Genomic DNA, 13,781 nt, shown 5'->3' on the forward strand with positions numbered 1-13,781 from the left:
ATTGAGAGAAGAAAGAAAACTAAGAGGAAGAAATGACTGAGGTTTTAGATCAAGTTAAATGAACTTCCCACCTTTGAACCTGGTGGACCAATGTTGCCTCTTTCTCCCTGAAATGGAAACACAGCAGGGCTCAATTATCAAAATGAACTGACACTACAAGGGGTTTAAACATGTATGTTACTTTCCTTACAAACAAAGAGACTGAATGGAATCAAGTGATTAGCAAAAATAGGGCATATTTTTGGTAAAGTGATGCTCAGCATACATTTATGAATTGGTTCTGGGGATTTAACCTCCCAGTTGCCACCCATATCTTAGTTTCTGATCATCACACGTTATTTTTGCTGAGTATCTACCAAGCCACATGCCTGAACCTTCGTTTTGGTGTCTGAAATCAGCATGCAGTAACACTCCCCAGACCTACCAATGCCACAATGACCTTGTGCCCCCACAAATGACCCACCATCTTCCTTCACCATGGTTAACTCAGCCTCACCACACTACTGCTCTCCCCATCTACCCAGCCACTATTCCACATTTGGGCCTGACTCTTCAGTACTCTAGCTCTGAGTAGACATGGTTCCTTGATTTTATTACAGACAGAAAACGCGCAATTTAACTTATTTCATTTGAGATAGAGAATATAAACAGGAATAAATCAGCAAGGAGATACAGCTATTGCCTCAAATGCTATGTTTATATTTACTGTCTTTTAGGAGTGCTTATACTCATGAATGCATGAAGACTATTTTTAATAATAATAGAAGTGAAAGCAGTGTTTGGATCTCTACCTACTTGCTAGGAAAGAGAAGAAAGTTTAATCACAGCAGGCCTTCTGTGACAGCTCTACTGCTCTGGGGTATTTGAAAGATGAAGGATGCAAGAAACATAACTATACTGTAAACGCCTCATGATGCATTAGCTCTTGGTTTTTGGAAGTGGGTGGCTGTTGTATTTTGCCACTGTTGCCTAGTGAAGTCATTTATAACCATGAAAAGTGGGTGTAAAATTCATCCCCATGAGAATGATAGTGTTATAACCATTTTATATTAATTTTGCTGCAGTGTACCTGATTTTGTAAGATGTCAGGCAATAGTATGCTCATTTCTGTGTCTCTGTGATCTTGGGGTTGAATGGCTCAAGATTAAACAGTTAAAATCTTAGTGTAGGTGGTGATGGAGTCTCTTGGCCAAGGTTTATGACTATCTTTTCAAGCCCAGCCCAGTTACTAAATCCTAGGAATCATGCTACCTCCAGTTCTGAAGCCTTCATGAAACAGTATTTCCATAATATTTTAGAAACAAAATTTCTTGTTAAGGGCAGAGAATAAGTTTTTAACAGAAAATGTGTCTTCAGCATAGGGACCTGGCACCTACTCGAGTCCATAGAGCAGCATCATGTGAGAGCACGCTTATTCTAGCCAGTTCTTTGCACTAGTGTTCACTAGCACGTGCTGTGCAAATACTTGATTTTTTCCCCCGTGAGTCATGTTGTCCTCCAGCATTAGCAGGACTAGTACCCAATGGAGGGACATTTTTCAGCCCTATGAGCCGAGCTCTACAGGCTCTAGACATAGGGGACTTGCTGGACCTTTGGTTGATGTTGTTCCTGAAACAGATGCATGCAGTTATTGCTGGTGATGTGCTTTCCGAGTAGTCAGTGGTGGCTGTTGTGTGTGTTCAGGTGTAAATTTTAGGAGGGGAGAATGGGGGCCTCCACCAATTGTTTTCCATTTCCTGCTCTCTCAGTGTTGCTGTCATTTCCCACACTAATGAAGACTTTACATTTCTTCAGCACCACATTTAAAGTGCTGAAAAGTGTTGTCATGCTGTACTATTAACCTCAGTGGTACTTGAGATTTGCACGGGATTAGAAAAAGCTTCCTCCTGTCTAAGGCCCCATTCTGCAAATCTGCTCTTTTTTCCTCCGTTTTTTTTCACCTCTCCCTTTTGTCCTCATGGGTTACTTAACCAATAGCAGCATCAAAGTGGAAAAATTCAGTCATGACTGAGCTCAAATCAAAACCAAGGCAAAGTAGTCATGACATCTCCATTCTCCCCTCAGCACCTTCCAGAATGTTTTCCTATCACTTTCTGGGATCATACCAGAAGGTCTCTTTCTGCAAATTTCTCTTTTCAGCTTGTAAGCGTGTAAACTCTTGGGAAAATCAGAATGATGTATAAATGAGTGACAAAGAGAAACTGCCAAATGTCCTAAAAAAATTAAACGAAAATGCTGTGTTACACCGAGTGCCTTGGAATGTAACGGCCCAGCTGGTATTTACTCACTGTTCTGGTGCGGATGTGAAATAGTTCTATCAGTACACATTCTGGGTGGATACCCGGTGTAAATGTGAAAAAAATTTGTCCCATACTTAGTCAGTATATGAGTGTTAAACAAAAGCTGTTTTGTTAAGGCAAATGCTGGGAATACGGAAATAAAAATTATATGCCAAAGCAAAACAGGTTAGCTTTCAGGTGTTCCCTGTTACATAGGGTACCTTTGGTCCTAATGGCCCACGCGGTCCGTGTCTTCCTGCAGAACCCTATAAAATTACACTGAATTTAGTGGTAAATCCACATAACATTTCATAATAACATTTCTCAGAAAAAACTTAATTCATAACCACAAGTTACAAAAACAATGTTTGAGACCAGTAGTATCAACAGAGAGTAAAGAAATGTAAGCATTGTTTTAGATTTGTTGTTCTAATAAATACTGACTCACTTCATATTATCATCCAAAGATCTGAAGACCTTTCTTCTTACAAAGACAACTTTAATCTTGTTACTATACGTATTTTTAGAAAATATTAGAAATAAAGTTGCCCGTGTGCATTTGTTGCAAGGGATTGCTTCCAATTGCTTAAATTTTTTTAAATTTGCCTCCTTGGCTAAAATTAAGATATACTACCAGTTTAGAGGCAACACGGCATTGTCTTACTAGGTTTTAAAGTATATGTAATCCATCTTCATGTGCAAGAAGGGCATCTGTTAGGGTAAAACAAGAAATACAGAGATGGATAATACAAAAAAGCCCTATATCATCATTTAATCTCTCAAAAATATACCAGAGCAGAATCTAAAATTCATCAGCTAACCAGGTATCAGAGAAATACCATTCAGATTCTTTGGAGGACAGAGTTATTGTAATGTCATTCTAGAGCAATGGAATCCAGCGCAGTGCAGTGACTCTAATCCATAGCTTACTGGGGCTATGTGTTACCAAAAAGCAGAGAGGAGGACACTTTTGTTTTTGAAAAAAAACCCAGCAACAAACAACATTCCCCTCCCCCAAAACATCCACTTACCTTTGGCCCTCTTGATCCTGGAATTCTGGATTCACTTAACAGGCCAACACTACCTGATCCTTCCATGTCCTAATGGAAAAGAAAAAATGCTACAGCATTTAACAATTTATCTTCTTTTTTTCCTCTCTCTCTTTTTTTTTTTTTTTTTTCCCCCCAGCTGTTTTCTGGAATCTGTTTTCTGGAGTCCTGTAAAATACTGGAAAGTTACTGAACACAAATATTTTTGTCTTTTCTCATTAACAAATTTTTGACCAGTGCCTGATGTTCTGGAAATAGGCTCCACTCAAATGTGGTAAGGGAATGTTGGTCTTCCTTACAGAAACTCTGGTCTTTACAATCTTGCCAGTTTGACACCATTTGTCCTGCACTTCAGGCTGGACAGCATCAGGCAGAAGTGAGTCAGCATCACAGTTTTAAGTATGTGCTATGTTTAAGCGTGTTGCAGCAGTAGTTTTCTGTTTAGCATTTACCTGCCACCTGGCTACTGAAATAGTATCATGACTAGTAAGGGTTACATAGCTGATTTAAGGCAGGGAGAACTTGCAGGCAGTTTGTTAAGAGCAGCAATCATTATCCAGAAATAAAGGTCCTTCCTAATTCTCACAGCTGAATGTTGAACTCCTGTCTAAAATACAGTTTGCTGAAATTGAGCAGAGAAAAAATGTTATCACAAAATTTTAGAATTAATTACGTTGAAAGGGATCTCAGAGGCTACTAGTCCAACCTCCCATTAAAAGCAGTGTCAACACGGAATTCAAGTCAAGTTTCCCAGGGCTTTGTCCCCTCGGGTCCAGAGATGTAGGTTCTGCATTCTCTCCAAGCACCTATTCCAATGCTTTGCTGATGTCAAGGTGAAAAGTGTTTTACCTATAAGTAAGTCAGAACCTCCCCTGTTTCAGTTTATGACTGTTGCTGCTCATCACTCTGTGCACCACTGTGAAGATCCTTGCCGTGGGTCTTCTCAATAACCTCCTTTTAGATACCAGGAGGCTGCTAAAATGCCTAAGCCTTCTCCAGACTAAGCAAGCTGAGTTCCCTGAGTCTTTCCTCATAGGTCGCGTGCTTCAGCCCACTGACCACTGTCATGACCCTCTGCTGACTTCAGAAATAACTCTGTGAAGTGAGAGGCCTTGAGAGCAGCATCTGTATTTCCTGGGGAGTTCTTCTAGGTGTTTTGAAGGTGACTGCACAGAAAGCAGCAACCTCCCTCCAGCTCTTGTTGTTCTGTCTGTGACCTTCCAACGCAGGGCAGAAGCAGGAGCTGCCAGTTCCAAAGCAGCCAAAGAAATAAAATTGGAGGCTGCCATAATTATCCGGTTTTCCCCCTGCACCCTCCCTGCCACGTGTTCCTATCCCTTCCCTTATGCCTAATCTAGAACTTGTCAGACTGTGCTTCAAACCATCTGGATAAACCACACCAGCAGGAAACTGTTCACTTGCTTTTAGCTGCAGTTTTAAATGCAGCTCTCCTGGCTTAATTGTTTCCCTTTTCTGACAAGGGAAAATCTTGGTCTTTCTTTGCTCCACTTCCCTGCTCACAGCCATACAGCCTTCATCAGTGCCGTGTGTTGAAGCCTCTCACTTTCCTGTGAGCCACTTTAGATCACTAAAACGGCAGAGAATACGTTACTTTTGGGGGTGGGATGATTCTCTAAAATTTTAATAAATTAAATTGGCTTGTGGAAAGACTGATGGAACACTGGGTGTTAGTGCGTGTGAACGACAGGCACATGCCAGGAATGGCTGCAGATGGGAGGAGGAGCAGGAGCAAAGCAGAATCTCCACCTCTAAGTGTCAATGAGCCCTTGTACCAGCTTATCATGTTTAGAGGAGTTGCCTACTTAGCTTTCTGCTAGTTGGTGACTTGAAATGGCTCAGATTGTCACAGGTCTGATGCGCTCTGGAGATGGTGTAAGGGAATGGGTGGAAGACCAATTAGATCAGCTTAAACTGCTATGGAATGACAGACTAATGCCAACGTTACAGAAAATATCAACTGATCTGACTCCACTGAAAAAGAAAGAACTCGTGCTTTTGCCCTTTTCCACTAATTCCATGAGAGCAAGAAAAGAGAAGAAGGAGTGCACAGCTGGAATCAGGTCCCTCCTTTTGGGGACCAAGGTGGGAGACATGGAGTCGTCAGGTTGGCTCAAGTCCTTTCATTAAACTTCACCTGATACTGAATGTTATTCAGACTTTCATTTTGCTCCTCCATCACCTATCAGTGTATCAAATATCAGCAGAAAAACCTGCTGATATTCTCTTTGGCCTGTTTAACCAAACACTCGCTACTTAGGGTAAACCACAAGCTGTGTTTCTGGGTCCTCTTTCCCTCGCCTCCACTGCGCCAACATATTTTTCCTTTTAAGAGAGTGCTTGATGCCTGCGTTTATATAACACACCATTGCTTTTGACATCTGCATGTTTTTAATGGGTTTACCAGGTACCTTCTGCAGCTCAAACTGTTCTTTTGGCAAGCATAAGTACCAGCAAACCCCATGCCATTTGGTTTTTGCACATAGCTGATTGCATTTGCTAACGAGTGCTAACAGGAATGTTTTGCAGTAACAGCCTTACAGCAATAAACAGACTGCCAACCAAAAGGTAGTGTTGCCCTAACGAACTGGCAGACCATGGTGCTGCCTTAACAGATGGCAGGGGTGGGCATCCAAAGGGTCAGCTGGACCTAGCAAGCCTGTTAACAGTAGTATTCCTTGCAGGGAAATGATGCCAATGCTGTTTGGAGTAGATGAAGTTCAAGACGAAGCCAGTCAAGATATTGTTGCTGCAGTTAGAGCTGGGGTCCTTCTGTGTTTGTGTCCATAAAAGTGGAGACTTCCATTTTTCACTCTCTCCTCGACCTCTAACTTTGCTCCTCTGAGACTCAGATATTAGAAGTGGCAGAGTTTGGTCCTAAGTACCTACCTGCAGGGGGACTCTTTGGTGGCCTGATGAGGCAAAGCTGGCAACTACTCAAAGAGTGTGAATAGGGAAGATTGGAGAATCTCTTGACACTGGATCCTCAAGGGACATGGAAGATGACTGTAAGTCAGAGAAGCCATCATCCTAGGCTAAAAATAAGACCAGGCCTAGGATGAAGATGTGGCTTACCAGTAGTCCTTATCTCATTCTGAGGTAAGTACGGATTTACTCAGGGGAGACTATGTTACAGCCCTTATAGTGTGTCTGAGTTAATGTAATGGAGTGTTTGTACACTTAGTCTTTATGCTGTTCCTTGCTAACAATTGCAGTGCTGGCAATTAAGAACTTGTGAACTGCTGGAGAGATTTTTTCGTCCATTGGAATCCACTGACATCAGTGAGATTATTAACCGGTAGAGTACAATGTTATTTAGTCAGACATCAGAAACCAGAATACGTGTCTAAACAAGCATTAGTGGTCACCTCTGTACTTGGAGTACTCAAAGTGTCTCTAGAGTAAAGAAAAGATAAATACAAAAGGGGTAGTGCAGATACTAGCAGAAACGTGTGAGTAAACCGGTATCTTTTAAATACCATCATGTTGCTGCAGCAGTTCTACAGATGGCCAGTAGTTTTGGTCAAACCTTGCTTACTTCTCTGATGAAACTGCCTTCAGTTTCTATGCAAACTAGTATTATATCCCACGGCATAAACCCCCCCAAACCTCTGAAAACACTTTTCTGAGCCAAACAGCTAAATTAGAAATGACAAAGGCATAAAGAAAAAGAGAAGACTGGTATATGAATATTGATGTAGCAATTTGTCAACCTCACTTCACAAAGATGATAATGCAGGAGATGTAGTTCCTGAACCTGAGTGTGCTCCCTTTGCCTTTCTGTGCTGTAAAGCCACTTTTTACTCCAAAAAGATAATCTGAATGAGCAGTTCTCAAATGACATGTAAAACTCAGCTTGAGCTGGCTAGAGCTCATTTTTTAAAGTGATGAAGGTATTGTTTTCAGAAGTAGAAACAGTAGCATCTGCAATTTATTTTTTTTTTATAGAACATTTTTCTTCTGAGTAGAACAGACCATGAGGTCAGAAATGTCCAACATCTGTCTCTGTATTTACACATTACGTAAACTCGTGGCCTCAAGAATGACAGCATGGGAAAAGTCACAGCTTAAGGGGAACCTGCAGTTTGATCTTAACGAACACTCAGGTCTTTATGTATATTTAGGTCGTTGCTCTAAATTATTTACATGTAAAAAAAGGACTAAAGAAGTTTTCCTTTATAGTACAGTATTTGAATATTTTATGTTTTAGCAATGATACAAGCACCAAAAAAATAGCATCTGAACACTGTTGCTACTGAATAGTTTCATGAAAATTGCCCAAAGAAATCCATTACTTTCATGGTCTAAGCATGGCCAGTTATATGGTCAAATGTGAAAGGAATTGTAAGCTATTCCTAGGCAAATTTCAATCTAGAGCATCTGTCAATCTATCTGTCATCAATTCAGCCTTAAATAGCTGTGAAATATACAGGTGATGGCACTGTCCCTCCTCTGAAGGAGTTAGACCCATAACTAAACCAAACCCCATAACAGCGAAATACCTCAAATCCCAAACTGTAGCTTATTCCTGGAGGTCCAGGAGGTCCAGGGGGTCCAGGGGGGCCTGGAGGTCCTGGTGGTCCAGGTTTCCCAGGAGACCCAACAGCACCAGCTTCTCCTTTGGGGCCTATTGATCCAGTGACTCCAGTATCACCCTATAATAAAAGGTCAGTCTATTGGTATACTGAACATGCAGAAGTAGATGCAAGTAAGTAGAATCATAGGATGGTTTGGGACACCTTCCACTAGACCACGTTGCTCAAAGCCTCGTCCAACCTGGCCTTGAACACTCCCAGGGAGGGGACATCCCCCTGATCATCTTCGTGGCCTCCTCTGGACCCGCTCAAGCAGGTCCGTGTCTGTCCTGTGCTGGTGCCCCCAGAGCTGGACGCAGCCCTGCAGGGGGGTCTGACCAGAGCAGAGCAGAGGGACAGAATCCCCTCCCTCGACCTGCTGGCCACACTTCTCAGAGAAGTACTTTGGACAACTGGGAAGCAAAGTTTGCCAACTTCATTAGGTTTCACAATAATAACCTTTTAGACTCCTCAGCCCTTTTCAGTAACGTGCTGTATTAGGGTGATACTGTTATCCTATAAAGACACTGTCTTTTTTTTTTTTTACCTTTGGACCAACAGAACCAGGAAGACCTTGATCACCCTGTAAAAGAAAAACAATTCTAATTACTTACTGTAATAGCATTAGACAGGCAAGAAAAACACAGTTATGATATTTTTGCTTAATTACGTTACCCACAGATTTTTGTGTTATTTAATTTGACGTCATAAAGTCCTTTACGTGAAACTTTAGACCTCTTAGTTGAAAAGAAAACAATCTGTAATGCAGGAATCATAATAACAAATAAATAGCTCTGGTCCAGTACGCAGACAGGATGCAATCTTGTATTTCAGTTCTTTCTGCAGATTTTAAAGGTCTGGAGCACACAGAATTAAGCATTGCTGGTCACATCCTCACGCTTCTGAAATTAAATATCAAAACTCTCATGGGATATAACAGAAGCAGAAACTGATCCCACACAAGTTGTTCAGGGCACAGTTCCAAACAGAGGATATGATGACTAGTATGATTTTAAGGCTCCTCTGCAGCAATCAAGCTGTTTGATTTACTTTTGTACACTTAGATACTTTTTTTTTTCCACTTCTAGTTCATGGAATAGTCGTAAAGTCACAGCATGCAAATACTTCTTTTCCAAATTTCACTGAACCTAATGGAATTAATCATCACATTGTCAAACTCTCGTCCTTACTCATTAGACAGAAATACTGCTTGAGTAAGGTCTGAAAAAAATGAGTAAGCACTAGGAGTAAAACGGTAGCAATGTTTTCTTCCAAAAGTAATGGCAGAAAAACACATCAAATTTCACTCCAAGGAACAAATGGACTTTATTTGCAGTGCATCCTGTAGTTTCTCCCTGTAATCTTCTCTGGATTAATTTGGAATAATGATTAAAAATAAATATTGGTATATAGAGTATATCAAGGTTTTCAGAAAAAGTGAATAGTAGAAATGGAAAAATTCTTGTAACCCAAGGTGCTGGGGGTTGTATTGAGCAGGTGAAAATATGTAGTGTTTCATTTCTAATTAAACTTTTACCAGATATACACAATGGAGAAAACAGGCTCAGTGAGGCACATCATTTGAGTATTTGTCCTTTTTTTTTTTTTGAGAGTTATGCCCTTTTTGAAAATTTAATTTTTCTTCCAATTACTTCCCTTTCCACATCAGACTCTTCCTATCATATGCGATAGAGGCTCAGTTTACTTCAGCTAGACTTCTTTCTATTCTTAGACTCCTTTGGGTAAAACACACAGCACTGAGTACAACAGACACAAGTTTCGGCTGCCTGCTTTGTAGCGTACATCCTGCATTTTTCTGGATAGCTGCTAGTTCCCACGTGTGCTGCAGTTTTGCCAACTTCAGGCTTTTGAAATCACAACTCAGATCCTTCAGTCTCCAGAGGAGGTTTAAAAAAATTTCTTGTGATTAAATAAATAAATACCAATATTCTGTCCATTTAGGGCTTGCCTTTTCATTTCCCTCACCGTATGTAAACTTTCAATGTACACTTGGGAATCCACTTTCAAGTTCTTGTGCATAAAATGTGATGTAGAAGCTCACTAGAGGAGGAAATTTTCCTGTAGTCTTTGTCTTCTCCACATCCTTCTTGAAGTGGGGTGCAAAAAAATGGATTCAGTATTTCAAATGCAGTCTCACCAGCCCTCATTAAAGGGTTATGATTCTATCTTTGTATCTGCTGGCCATGCCTCTCTCTCCTTTATGCCGGATTAAATGGTTTGAGGTCCTTCAGCCTTTCCTTGTTGGTCAGGTACTCAAGGCCCTTAGCCATCTCCATAGCTCTCTGTTGCACCATCTCTGTCTTCCCCACATCCTTCTTGAAATGGGGTGCAAAAAGAATAGATGCAGTAATTTGGGGAAACTTAAAAGAGCAGCAATTCTGCAATACGTGGTTTTTGGTTCTATGGCAAGACAAGAAAATCTGTCTGCTGGATGCCATGTTCCCTTGTGTTCATTTACATGTTCCCCACTCTCACCCTTTTGCTGGCCCTAGTGCTCATCCAGTCATGCATGAAGCCAACCAGTGCAGCAAGTCAAGTAAAACTAAGAAAACCTTTGCTGCCAGGTTGGGATGCTGAAATGCCTCATCAAGGGCTGAGTGAAGGCTGCAAGTGCCACAAGTGTGGGGGTGGGATACCGTAGCTGGGGGCAGCAGCAGTGCAGTAACCAGCAGTTAAGACAAACATGGACTATAAAACTTGATGTGTCAGTGGCCCACGGAATCCAAATTTAAGTAATTCTGGTTGCCAGAGGGCATTTTCTGCAGGGAGTATGCTGCCCTTCTGTGCCAGTCTGGACTAGCTGGAGTTCCTTCTTTCCCCCTACAGACTCACCTGCATGAGTCAAGTCATGACTGGCTTTTTACTGGTGGATCACAACAGAGTAACTTGTATTATATTTTGAATATTGCATGTTGCAGAAGACAAGATTGTGACCAATAAGGAATTCAAGATTTCTGGATATGTCATTTGAGATGTGTTCTAACAAGCCATTAGCAGCTGGATTCAATTAAAAAATATCAAAGCCAGCCAACGCTGTGTTGCAGGGCAACTACGATTTTTACAGCCTGGAGTTGACAAAGACTCTCCACTGCAGTAGGAGCAAGACAGACATTTAACTTACCTTTTCTCCCTTCCGTCCTGGTGGGCCAACCACTCCATCAAGACCAGGAGGACCTTGAGGACCCTGTAGATGACAGCAAAATCTAAAGCAGGTGCCACTTGAGAGCCCTCTTCCAAGCACATGCATGTAAGTATTTTGGACCAACTGGTGATACGGCATTATGAAAGACTAGCGTGTAGCACGAGGTAGAACCTAACACTTGTATTTCTAACATTTGTATTTCTTGTCTTTTGAGAGTTTGGCTTTGTATCAAAACAGTATTTAAATATATTTTAATGGAGAATGATATCAAACAATCAAAAAGTAATACAAAATAATATGAAACTACATAATGTAAATATAATGTTAGGATGCAAAATAATGGTGCTATCCAAGCAGGTTTGACAACACTACCACAGATATGATGGGGCTGACACCCACACGCACTTCAGCCATCCGTACTTCTGTCAGCCTCAGCGCCAGATAAGAGCTAGCTGAGAAGACGTTGGCATTGACAGTCAGAAAGTGGCCCAGGTATTCTGCGAGATGCCTCACTTTAATTTTGCCTTGAAAAATGTATATTTAGTTCTCCATCCAGTTTCCTGTGCTACATCCGTGACTTAGCATGCATTTGAGTGAGCAGCCAGGCTAGGAAAAACTGGCTTTGTAGGGTGAACCAGTACAGGTATTGAGGTCCAGCCCACAGTAACTGTACATGCAAGAAAGGGAAGAAATATACACATATTCACAGCCCCGTGTTTTTAAAATTGGGCTCTGAAAGCCTTTCATTATTTACAGGTGTACATTCTGGCCTCTGAGAATCTTTTATCCATTTATTTATTCATCTGCTTTGGGGAAGGATAAAAATGGCTGCAGAAGGACGTTCTTTTTCTCTGGTGTTTTCAGAATGGTCACAAAGGCCTCGATTTCCCTTCTCTCCTTACTTTTTTCCCTGTTTTTGTCCTTGGGTGCACTGTATGTGATAGAACAACTAATCAATTTTTTTTTTAATATTGGAAAGATCAGAAATATTTCCAGTATGTTTCAAACATTTTTGTATTGTATTTTGCCATGATTACACAGACAGAGGAGGATTAGAGGAGAGGTTGGGCTAACGACAGTAATTGTTCTACATTTTAGTGATTATTTCCCTTATACTGCTTAGCAATTTTAGTTTTCATTGCTCTAAAATTGCTTATTTTCTTTACAGCTTTTGAATAGTCTCTCTTTTGTAGCTAGTAAGCAACACTTGGAGGTTTGTTACTCATTTCAGGGAGTATTCATGCATTTGTGATCTACTTTAAAAAAAATATTACCATAGAAGATATCCTCATACAATTTAATTCCATGTAGCATTTAGAAAATATGTATTTAATCAGATCAATATCACATCAGTATCAGATGTAATTAGCAAAGTGGTATTTCCCGGTACAAAAAACATCCTTTACTCCAACATTTCCAAGACATGTTTCTCATGAGAAGAGACATTCCGTTGCAAAGTTCTGATTTAGCAAGGCCTTAAGCCTGCACACAACTTCAAGTAATTGGAAATTCTTCTGAAATTAGGATTTGCAGCCAAAGACCTTTATTTACACAACTATTTCAATGTGTTACTGGATGAGGATTACTATCCAAAAATTTCTGCTGTGAATAAATCTCACTTCATTTAGCCAGAGCGTGCAGATCTTTGGAGAGCAGGGCTACAGATTTTTAGGTCATCTGAAAGTGTGTGAATGCATGGGTCTGTACTGTTAATAGCTGGACGTTTCCTTCAACAGCCTGCAGGCTTGTAATAGCCTGATGCTTCTGAAAACATACCTTAGTAGTCTGGTTAACATTTGACTTCTACTGGTTTAATTGAGATGTTTACCAGGAATTATCCTGAAAGTTTTAAAATTGTAAAACAAAAGGACATTTCCATTAATAACCTAGCAAATACTCAGAACATGGCCAAAGCACTTGTCTGCAGCAAATGATGAAACTGTGGGTAGCTCAGTAAAGTAACAGTCCATAGTACAGCTACATCTTCTGCACTCTGTTTATCATAGCTTTAATTTAGTGAGGTTCATAGGAATACAATTTATTCCAAGAGGGAACACTGAAATTTTGAAGTACAAAAATAACCCTGATTTCTGACCTGTGGTGAGTGGACACTCGGTCTTGCAAGAGCCTAAAGCTTGCATGGACAAAAATTTGTGATGCTTACACTTCCTTGTAGCCTAAGAGTATGAGACCCAGCTCCTGACAGAAAAGGACTAGCTTTTGTGATAGGGCTCTGAGGTATTGGATGGAGGTACCTTCTTGCAGCTCTAAGTGAGATTTCATATATACAACTCAGGCTATTCTCAGTGTTTCCCTGCAGGGTATATGCACCCTCAGCTCTTGGTTTTCTTTGGCTTCCCATGCATGTTCTTCTTGGATCCTAGTTTAAAGATTTACTGCACCCACCTTCTTAGATTTTGTATTAACTCCTGACTTGGTTATACTCAAGAAAACCCAGCACAGCTGAGATGCAGTGAGGTCTCCTCACTCATATGTGTCACCAATACACTTCAATGTATGTTAATTACACCTTGTCAGATACAGCGATGGTGACCAACTTTGAAGGTAACGTGAAGGTATAGATCAAACAATAGTCAGTAGTACGATAGTACAATACTCCTGAGAACGACTGCTACTGGCAGATGATTGATAGGGAATAAGGGAACCATATTAGTATATATAGTTCCAGAAAGGATTC

At 40.7% G+C, this 13,781-nt stretch overlaps 1 protein-coding gene across 1 annotated transcript in view; it reads right to left on the minus strand.

Moving 5' to 3' along the window:
- LOC104346162 (collagen alpha-1(XV) chain) overlaps positions 1–13,781 on the minus strand; it is a 149,223-nt gene that overhangs the window by 47,883 nt on the left and 87,559 nt on the right. Inside the window, exons 13-18 of the mRNA XM_086472481.1 lie at positions 11,063–11,125; positions 8,468–8,503; positions 7,849–8,001; positions 3,311–3,379; positions 2,501–2,545; positions 72–107 (exon numbers count right to left, since the gene is read on the minus strand). Of these exons, the coding sequence (XP_086328607.1) occupies positions 72–107; positions 2,501–2,545; positions 3,311–3,379; positions 7,849–8,001; positions 8,468–8,503; positions 11,063–11,125 (402 nt within the window). The remainder of the gene's footprint in view (positions 1–71; positions 108–2,500; positions 2,546–3,310; positions 3,380–7,848; positions 8,002–8,467; positions 8,504–11,062; positions 11,126–13,781) is intronic.

The sequence above is a fragment of the Leptosomus discolor genome, chromosome 13 (genome assembly GCF_034619465.1).
Source record: "Leptosomus discolor isolate bLepDis1 chromosome 13, bLepDis1.hap2, whole genome shotgun sequence".
Lineage (NCBI taxonomy): Eukaryota > Metazoa > Chordata > Aves > Leptosomiformes > Leptosomidae > Leptosomus > Leptosomus discolor.